The following is a 10,227-nucleotide window of genomic DNA, read 5'->3' on the forward strand; positions in this document are numbered from 1 at the left end:
TCAACCTTAATGTTATGAAGCAACGAGAATACTTTTTGTGTGCCAAAAAGGCGCACAAAAAGCGCTCATCAAGGTTGAACTACTGTAGTCACGTGGGCTATTTAACAATGTCTTTAGTACCTTTCTGGAACTTGAAAATGGTGGTTAAATTGCTGTCTATGTCAGACAGCTCTCGGATTTCATCAAAAATACCTTAATTTGTGTTTGAAGATGAACGAAGGTCTTATGGGTGTGAAACGACATGAGGGTGAGTAATTAATGACAGACATTTCATTTCTGGGTGAACTAACCCTTTAAGAGAATGTAAAAAGGCAAAAAAAAATAATAATAATAATTTGTCTCACATTATCGGACTAGTGCATTGGAACTTGCAGTGTAAATGCAGCCTGCCCCTGTCTATTATAATGTTATTAATCAAACAATAATATTGGCAAGAGAAAAACAAAACCCACTCACTGCTATTAATTATTTCTTTGTTCTTTATTACTGACAGTTTACTGGAATAATTACTTGGAAAAACTTGAAGCAATAATGTTTACTTCCAGTAATTGAGATATACTTGAAGGCTACTTGCCATTGCTTTAATTTATTTGTTTATATTTATATTAATATTTAACTTCTTATATAAAAGAGTGTGTTAAATAGAATATTAGTTTTTGGTGTGAAACTGGTATAGAGTATAATGAACTATCACTGGTATTGTCGAAAGTAACCTGGATACATGCCTGAGAAGATCCCTGTCACTAATTTCGCTCTCAGCTCACCCAGAATATGTTTATCTTCGGCTAATGCAAAAGCAATGAAGCATTTTTCACTATTGACGGAAATAGCATGAAAAATTGAAGTGAGACCAAAAAATGTTTCTAAATGGTCTGGCGATGCAAATCAAATGACATATTATTTAGTCTTTTGGTGTGGTGTGCAACTTGAGGTTTTTAAAAAATGTATTCTGTGTTCCATTTGTTTTGCCTTAAATCACTGCAGAGCTCAGAAGTAAGTCATGTCTTCTCTCTTTCCTTTCCATTGGAACCCCTTTTCATTTTTACAAGTCTTATTCAGCAATATCAACCAACATGACGAACATTGAAAACATTTGAAGCTGGGCATCATTTTTATTTAGACTTGATATCCATTAACGACATTTAGACAAATGAGATTTGAATAGTTTACCCAACCTGTTAAGGTACTTGGAGGGAAAGGTTCTTCGCATCTTCTCAGCTTCAAATTTATCAGATGCCGCAATGTCCGAAATTCATTCATCTAGCCTGTACCAGATTTCCACAGAACACTGCACTTTGATCCTTTTAGTCATACCACCATGTACAATCTGCTAGTCTGGTGGTCTGCAGTGTTTTCTTGCAAACACAAATCTATTGCAAATAATTTTTATTGAGATGCGTTTAGAGAAATACCAAATGTGAATGTTAAGAGACTGCATGAGATGTTTAGAGACAAGCTTCAGCATTTGGTACTCGTTTCCTTTCACTTGGTCGGTTCACTTTTAAAAATGACAGTTCGCCCAAAAAATGAAAATTCTGTCATCATTTATTCACCCTCATGTTGTTCCAAATGTGTATGTCATACTGATGTCTGATTTGTGAATGAATTATGAATGTTTCAGAATAAATTGAATTGAATGATCTGGTTGCAGTCCTTATGCATCGTCTTCACACAAAAAAAGAGTGACCGATGCATTATACATTTATCCGTTTGTGTTCCACAAGGGAAAGAAAGTCATACAGGTTTGGAACGACATAAGGCTGATTAAATGATGAACAGAATTTTAATTTTTGGCTGAAATAATCCTTTAAGTGCAGTAACATTTTCTGGCCGTGTTATAGGTTCTCTGATGTGAATCGCCAGTCCTGCCTGTTTGGCCCGTGGTCAAAGTGAAAGCGCAACTGCTGAGCACAACAATTCATTTATAATGTATTTGGCCTTCACTTTTACGAGACCACATAAACATTCCCTTGCCTAATGCATACAATCATAAAATTCTATAAATATCTGCACATGAAATGCTTCGTAAACTCAAATCGGCCCCTGTTGCTCAAACTGCGGAGAAGGTAACAATTTCATCTGGAGTGCAGGGAACTATGGAGGTCTGGGTACAGAAAAAAAACAGACCAATTTTGGCCCTCCCAAAATTGAGAATTCATCTTTAAAACAGTACAAGCACATGTGAAAAAGTACAAAGTGTCCACCTTTGAGTTTCCATAAAGCTTGCACACTTGAGTTTTTCACACTTGTTTTTTATTTTTTATTGGGAGGGGGAGAGTTTGAAACAAATGGATGGTTGGGATTGGTTTAGGTTGCTTTGTTAACTCTGGAGAAGACATTTACAATAATTTTGAAGAAGCCATCACGTTATGTTTATATTCTGCATGTGAGTATCATTGACAAGCATTTTTCTCAAGACATTTTCTTAAGATCTGACAAAAAGTTCCTTGTTCTACACTTACAAAACTCTCCTCGCCATCTTCCCTGTCCCTTCTGGGTTTTGTCCAAGCTTTCCTAGAGGAAAGCCAAGCTTTGTGCATTTAGAGAGTCTTTGGTGTTAGCTTTCTGAATTCATAGGCACTGAATTAGGCTAATGCTAATGCATCAGATCTGTCATTACCATGGACCACAAACCATGCGTCCTCCACATTCAGTTCATCTGTTTGCACATGTAACACTGGCTCCATTCTGACATGATATAATGAATGTTTTCAGCTACATGTGTTTTAATGTCTGCAGACTCAGTGTTGACTTATAAGGTGGTGTTCGAGGTGTTTTTACAAATTTTGCACCGTTCTTGTTACAGTAGAGCTGTTTAGTCTTGACGTCAAGTTGTAGGCCTGCCTGCCAGCTGCCAAAAAACGATAATGTGTTAAATAGCAATTTATAGATTATGGTTTATGATTTACAATCAAAAGTCTGGTTAACATGACCTTACTTGAATTTCAGGTTTGATGATATAAATTACACACAGCCATAACTCAAATGAGAATTCTGACCACAAGTATGAGAGTTACTTGTGATATATAATATATATGTATATATATATATATATATATATATATATATATATATATATATATATATATACACACACACAGATATATATGTATGTATGTATGTATAATTTAGTTACTTATTGCTAAGGGCTTGATTCAGGACTACAGCGGTTGTTTTGTCAAAAATGTAAATATATATGTGTGTGTGTGTGTATATATATATATATATATATATATATATATATATATATATATATATATATAATATGAAAATTTAGTTTCAGTCTCAAACAAATCTCTTGTTGACGCTTTTAAAAGAACAATTGACTTCAAAGCAACTTCATGATTTTAAAACATTATAAATGTATTTCATGCTTTAATTACTTCATAATTGTCTAACTGCATTTCATTACTGTCCATTACACTTTTGCTGAAAGTTTCTATCTGCATCAGATCAAGATCTAAAAAGTTTAGCAGCACAGTTTCTTGACCTTGAGGTAGTACTACAGAATCCATATCCATATGCTTATGGAGTTTTGGATGATGCCTCAATCTTTCTTTTCAATCCTTTCTTTTTCATTTTACTTCCTGTGGCTGAATAAGTTTGCATGTGTGACTGGACAAAACTGGAATGTAAATGTTTGCATGTGGGCATATCATGTAATGGGAAAACATTCATAATGCGACACTTTAGACCTTCTAGATTTCAGCCTAATTTTCAAACTCTGTTTCTTCCTCTCTTCCCTGCTAATTTTCCTGCTCTTTTCATTGACACCCCATCATAACCTCCTGCACTTTCTTTTGCACTCCTTCCGCTATAATCTCCTGCCTCCCTTTGTATATCTGTGTGTCTTCTTTCCTTGCGGCCCATCTTGTTTTCTTTGTCTGTCCACCTGCTCCCTGGCTTCTTTTTTCACAGACTGCGAAGTGTGAAGATGGAGCAAAGGAAGCTGAATGACCAAGCAAACACGCTGGTGGACTTAGCAAAGGTGTGTTGCTTGTTCACCTTAGTAGATTTATAGTGATGGCATGTTAGTTGTTTGGCTTAGTCATGTACTGTAAGTGGGTCAATGATGTGACGGGTCATTTTTTTGTCCAAAGGTCTTAATAATAATAAAAAACAAACATATGACATCCAAAGTATGTAAGGTTGTACAACTAGTTCGCTTTTATTGAATCCAAAAGGTTTTAATTATATTTTGCTACATATAAAGGTCTTTTAAAGATTTTGAAGTGTCAAAAGGTCATTCGGTTTAACTGTCCAAAAGCAAATACAGCCATTTCATTTGTGATTAAAATATCTTAAAATGTAATAAATGTATATATTTTTTATTCTGGCATGATTTTATAAAATCATATATTATCATAATGCAAAATGGTATTAAAATTATGTGTAGAAGTCGTTGCTTTGTTATGAGAAAGAATGTCCGGAAAAATTAATTTCATTGATGTCATACGGAGTAACCAATATAAAGGGACCATTTTTGATCAAGTCATGTGATCAATATCATGTGGCAGGATGTGACATCATTTCAGACATCTGCAAATGACCACATGGTCATGAAGCAAAGTAACTAACTCTCTCTTAACTATTTGAAAAATTAACGTTTGCTCATATGCATGTCCCAAAACATCAGGTCATCGGTACAACCACTATAAAACATGGAAAATGTTGTAATATTTAAAAAACTTGTACTAAATATAAAGTGTTTGATTGTCCTTTTGCTAGCTAGCTAGATATCAGCCTGTTAGCATTGTTTGAAAATATCGTCATTCGGTATAACCAAAAATGTCATTCGGTAAAACCGAAATTTTGGTTAAACCGAATAACTTTTTTGGTGACAAATTTTGTCCATATTGTAAAAAATGACAAAAGCAGTGTTAATTGATTTTAAAAACCACATAATCTCATTGTTAACACTTAATAAAACTTCAAAATTAATTATATCTCCATTATGTTTTTTTACACTTTTAAAAACCTTATTCGTCAATGACCCAAGTACTGTGTGGCTGTGTGTGTATGAGGCTATTAGATTTTGTATTAAATTGTGTATATTTTAGTAGATTATAATTTTAGCAGGAGTGTGATGACACAGGCAGGTTATATTATGTACACTACCATGCAAAAATTTGTGGTCAGTAAGATTTTTTTTTTCATCAAAGAATCTTGAAAAAATATATATCTCAGTTTCCACAAAAAAATATTAAGCTGCACAACTGTTGTGCTGGACCAATATGAACTAGAAATTTTATTTAAATTAGTTTTTTTTTTTTTTTTTTTTTTTTTGTGTAAATATGTCTTAATTTTGTGTCTTAAAATAAATTCTGAATGCATAAAATACCCTGCTACATTTGCAGGAGCACACTGCATTGAATACTATATCCCACAATGCAATGCGCTCAACCTAACCTTTCATTAACTGTGATTTTTATCATCTGTTTCTAGATCAAACTCCTAGACATTTTTACGCAAAATTTAATTAACCCTCTGGCGGTTTTTAGTCACTTTAGACTGAAACATTTATGTTTAGAATTTTTTAAATTTCTTAAAAAATATTTTAAAATTATGTTTTAAATATTTTGAAATATGTTTCAATTTTTTTTGTAGTCAGAAAATTTGCCTATACTATGTGCAGGTTTTTTTCCCATGCCAGTGGACACAAGATATTTGTATGTGTGAGTCTATTTAATCATGTATTTTTATGTGTACTTATTGTGACTATAACTTCCTCAGACGCAGAATGTGATGTACGACCTGGTCTCAGAGCTGCAGGAGCGCAGCGAGGAGCTGGAAAAGCGGATCGGTCACCTAGAGGCAAAACTGGACTCCATAAACAGCAGTCTGCAGGCTCTGCCTGGCCTGCTCTCACAAGCCATACAGCAGCAACAGCAACACCTGCTGGACGGGCTGACCCAGCGCGGATTCACCTTCACGAGACCCTCCTCGCAGACCTCCGAACGCTCCTGGGCGTCATCCGTGCACCGACGGAGATCACCTTCTACCGCACCACACACGTCCTCCGATAGCGGCTAGCACGCTCTCACACACTCCAAACCATACTCTAAACCTACACACACACTCCTCTCCTACACACCTCTGTCATCAACTAACACTGCTAAATAAACTTTTAGTACTAAAAAGTTAACAAGAATGACAACTTCAACACACTGGAATAAAATGTAATGAATTAACACATCATGGTAGAGATATGGTTTATGTTTAGCCATTGTATGGCTGTTTAAAGTTAGCTTTTTTGTAAAGCCCTTGTATAGTATGGACTGGATTCAGACTGCAGGGGGTGGAATGGATTTATATAGAGAGATATAGTTTGAAACGGAGCATTAAATGGAACTAAACCCATGAAAATAAAGAGGACTGAGAAGGAAGGAAAAATGTGAGGGAGAGGAAGTCACCAGAGAGGCTTCCTGTCCATGGCAGTGTTTGAAGATGTAGGCTACGTTCAGATTAGCATACTAGCATACTAGCATACTACTTACTGTTGCTGCAGTATTTATTTATATACAGTGTACAGTATGCAAATTTTCTGTGTGCATAAAATACCCTACTACATTTGCCAGAGCACACTGCCTTGATACCGTATCCCACAATGCAATGTGCTCGAATTGACCTTCCATTTTCAGCGTTATGGTTAACGGTGGTTTTAAACATCTATTTCTGGATTGAACTCCAAAATAAGACATTTTTATTCAAAATTTAATTAACCCTCAGGTGGTGATTGGTCACTTTAGACCAACTTTTTACATTGTTTTACTTTTTTGATGGAATGGTATGAAATGGTGAATTTTGTGGCACTTAATAGATTAATACATAAAATGTGGGCATGATTAGAAAAAGGCAAAATGGTCTTAAAAAATGGTCACACTTGTGACTGTCACGTTCAAAAATAAGCAGTGTTGGGGGCAACGCATTACAAGTAACGCAAGATAAGTAATCATTACTTTTTTCAAGTAACTACTAAAGTAACACATTACTTTTAGATTTACAACAAATTATCGGGAGTTACTTTTTCAAATAAGTAACTCAAGTTACTTTGTTTTCTGTTTATTGACTGACACCTCTGCTATCCACGTGTTGAAAGAAATCGGATGTAAGTGCAGAGGTGTTGTGTGCGCTGTGTAAACATGATGGTTATTCTAGACTACAGTAGGTCTAGGCTAAATGTGAGCATACATTTACTCATTTACTACTTCTCCTGCGTCCTATTCCTCTGTATTCCAGAATGGCAGCACAGCTGAAAGGCTTGTTTGTTTAAACTGCGCCCTCTACTGTACAGGTGTAAATTTGCATTTCCTTCAGCCTGAGGCTTATTCATTTCACTTTGTTTGTGAAAGGGCCTTTACATTTGCCAAAAACAGAACTTTTTTGTTGTTATAAAAACAAACAAACAGCCCAGCCCAGATGAGAAAAAGTAATGAAAAGTAATGTAACGCATACTCTCCATAAAAAGTAACTCAATTAGTTACTTTTTTAGGGAGTAATGCAATATTGTAATCCATTACTTTTAAAAATAACTTTCCCCAGCACTGAAAATAAGTGCTGTATGATCATTAATTGGAAAAGTATGAAAATTGTGTAAATACAGAGCAATTTTTTTAGGGGCAATCAGTAAATCAGTAGTAGTCTTTGATTTTTCAATGTTTTGGAAATCAATGTTTTCCAATGATTTACCTAGTACCATTAAATATTAAAGAATTAATATTAAAACAAAATATAGTACATTAATTTAATTTTAAAAAATTATGCTTATGGTCTGATTTGACTGCTGAAGATTACAAGTGTGAAGCCGAAGTGAGAAATACCTGATGGTTAAAAGTGCAATATAAATGTATTGTAAAATGATAACTGGATGCTACTCCCTGAATTAATATGCAATGCGTTAAGGTCATATGAAAACAACTACACATTTGTGGAATAATGCAAATTCAATGGAATAATACAGTATATACTGCACAGTATTCAGTAAGTACTAAGCTGGTATTCTATTCCGTTGACTAGAAGCTCATAGAATAGTTGTTGAATTGTCGAGCTTATGGGAGGTGAGGAAGGGCCTTTGGAAGACCGGTGATCAGATGTAACCAAATATTAGTGAATACCAAAAACAAGCAAGAAAAATTAAATATTACTGTCATATGTACATTTTGCAGACTAAACACTTTTAGCCAGTCCAATTCAAAGGACAAATGTTTCCATGACACTCACCGAACACTTTATATTATGCTCACCACATTCAAGTGCTCTCTTTATAGCAATAAACAATACACTGCTATATGGATTCAGAGCACTTTTTCCAGCAACAGATGTGATAGACTCTTGTGTTTTACAGGAGCCACATAATATATATGGCCAATCAACATCAAACAAGATTCAGGCTGAGCTTCCAAGGGTCCTTCCTGCTCTTTTAGCTCAAGCAATCTTCAAGACAGCCTGGGTGATGTGATGGGAAGAAAATACTGTACACCCAACCCCCTTGCATGTTTCAATGCAAATGATGATGGAGATGGAGGATGGTTTTCTCTTAATTTTTCCTTTCTTTTCCTTTCTCATTTTTTACAGAGATTCCTTTTTTATTATTTACCTAGATTTTTATAGCTTGTAGAGGATATACAAAATGTTTCCGCAGAGTGGCAGCATAGTTGAAAACATGCATTGATCAGAGACTTCACCTAAAACAAAATGTAGAAACGAACAACAGGAGATGAATCCCACATTTGGATATCATTACCACGTACATGAATTAACCGATTTGGTTCCCAGTTCTAGGTTTAGAACGAAAATGTCAAGATGTGATTGTCATTACGGGTTTGAAAAACAGCAAACTGCCTTTACTGTGTGTCTTTGGCCTTGTTGACCAAGCTGTAGCGGATTTACTTAATGCTGGGCTCCAACATAAAGAAATAAATGAACAAATCCACTAAAGAGTCACATTGCGTTTGTATCAACTTTGTCTTCGTTGGACATGTTGTCTTTACATTAACTACTTTTGTTCTGTGGATTCTTCACTGGTTTGAATCCACTAACCCTTTGGTCCATTTTAGGACAACAGCGTAAGCAGTAGTAATGACGCAGGATGTGGGACACAACCTAGAAATAGCCATTCCTACTACTCCCGTGTAACCATAAACAACTTTTGCGCTGAAGAAAATGGACAGCATTTTTAGGTCACTGAACAAGGTACTTTAAAGCCTGTAACTCAAGTGCTTTTTTCTCTCATTCTTAATCCATCGATCTATTCCTAACTCTAACTTGGCACAAAATTATGTTTGACTACAGTCAAAGACTATAGATATAGAAAGACTGTTCACTCCTATTAGTTATAATGAATGGGAGAAACTGCAACGTGCAATGTGGCGGAATAGAGGGTATGCATACACGTCACTTTCCCGCCGGAACGCGCTCCCTCAGCTGGACTGAGTGGCAAAAGAACCTGCTTCATGACTGGATTTAATAGGGGAAACTGTGAAAATGCGATTAAAACAAACGATTACACTAAAGGTTGGTCTCAAAAGTGTTCCTTATGACATGTCAAAGAAACCTAATCCATGGATATTGACATGCAGCCAGGAATCGTGTTTCCTGACATTTATATGTGCCTGATTTCGACGCCGGGGAAATACATAGAGCAAATCTGACTGTGAACGCTTTATATAACTTCAATATAGATAAGTCTAAATCAGAGTGATCACTTATATCAATGTTATATATTTCGTCATTTCGTCCAGCCCTAAAACTTGTATAGTTTTTGTCAGTGTTTATTTAAAAACACCCAATTATGCAGAATATACGATGGTAAATATTTAATTGATGAGTTGTCAACACAATATATAACAATACAATATATAGGGTATGATTTTACCCCAAAATCCAACATTTTGACACAAAATGATAACTGCAAAACATGTTTCTTTGCCTGGAGTCCAGCTGTTTCTGTGAATTGCAGTGACCTATTTGCTTCTTTTTTTCTGTAGCTTTCAGCAGTCTATAAAAATATACCTCAGATTTTGTGTCAAAGCTTTTTGTACAGCCAGTCGCAAAGCTCTTCCCCGTTTTGGATGTGTTTTGTGTGTTTTTCGCGGCATTCACGCTGAAAACCAATGCTGCCACTCAGTCTTTTGCCACTCAGTGGGCGTAACCGCAGTCATAACGGTCGACGGTGACGTCACGTGCATACCCTCTATTCGTCCCGCCCTCTAAGTAAAAGAGCCAATC

The 10,227-nt window shown here is 35.5% G+C and overlaps 1 protein-coding gene across 3 annotated transcripts in view; it reads left to right on the forward strand.

Moving 5' to 3' along the window:
- Positions 1–8,943, forward strand: part of kcnn1b (potassium intermediate/small conductance calcium-activated channel, subfamily N, member 1b) — a 49,203-nt gene extending 40,260 nt beyond the window's left edge. For 2 of the 3 annotated variants that reach the window (XM_051903565.1, XM_051903567.1), the window contains 2 exons: positions 3,919–3,988; positions 5,734–8,943. In XM_051903565.1, coding sequence (XP_051759525.1) covers positions 3,919–3,988; positions 5,734–6,033 — 370 coding nt within the window. In that variant the 3' untranslated portion in view covers positions 6,034–8,943. Of the gene's footprint in view, positions 1–984; positions 3,989–5,733 lie in introns of those variants that run through there. The other variant, XM_051903566.1, reaches the window with a different exon arrangement.
- Positions 8,944–10,227: the final 1,284 nt, after the last annotated feature.

This window comes from Ctenopharyngodon idella, chromosome 8, assembly GCF_019924925.1.
Source record: "Ctenopharyngodon idella isolate HZGC_01 chromosome 8, HZGC01, whole genome shotgun sequence".
Lineage (NCBI taxonomy): Eukaryota > Metazoa > Chordata > Actinopteri > Cypriniformes > Xenocyprididae > Ctenopharyngodon > Ctenopharyngodon idella.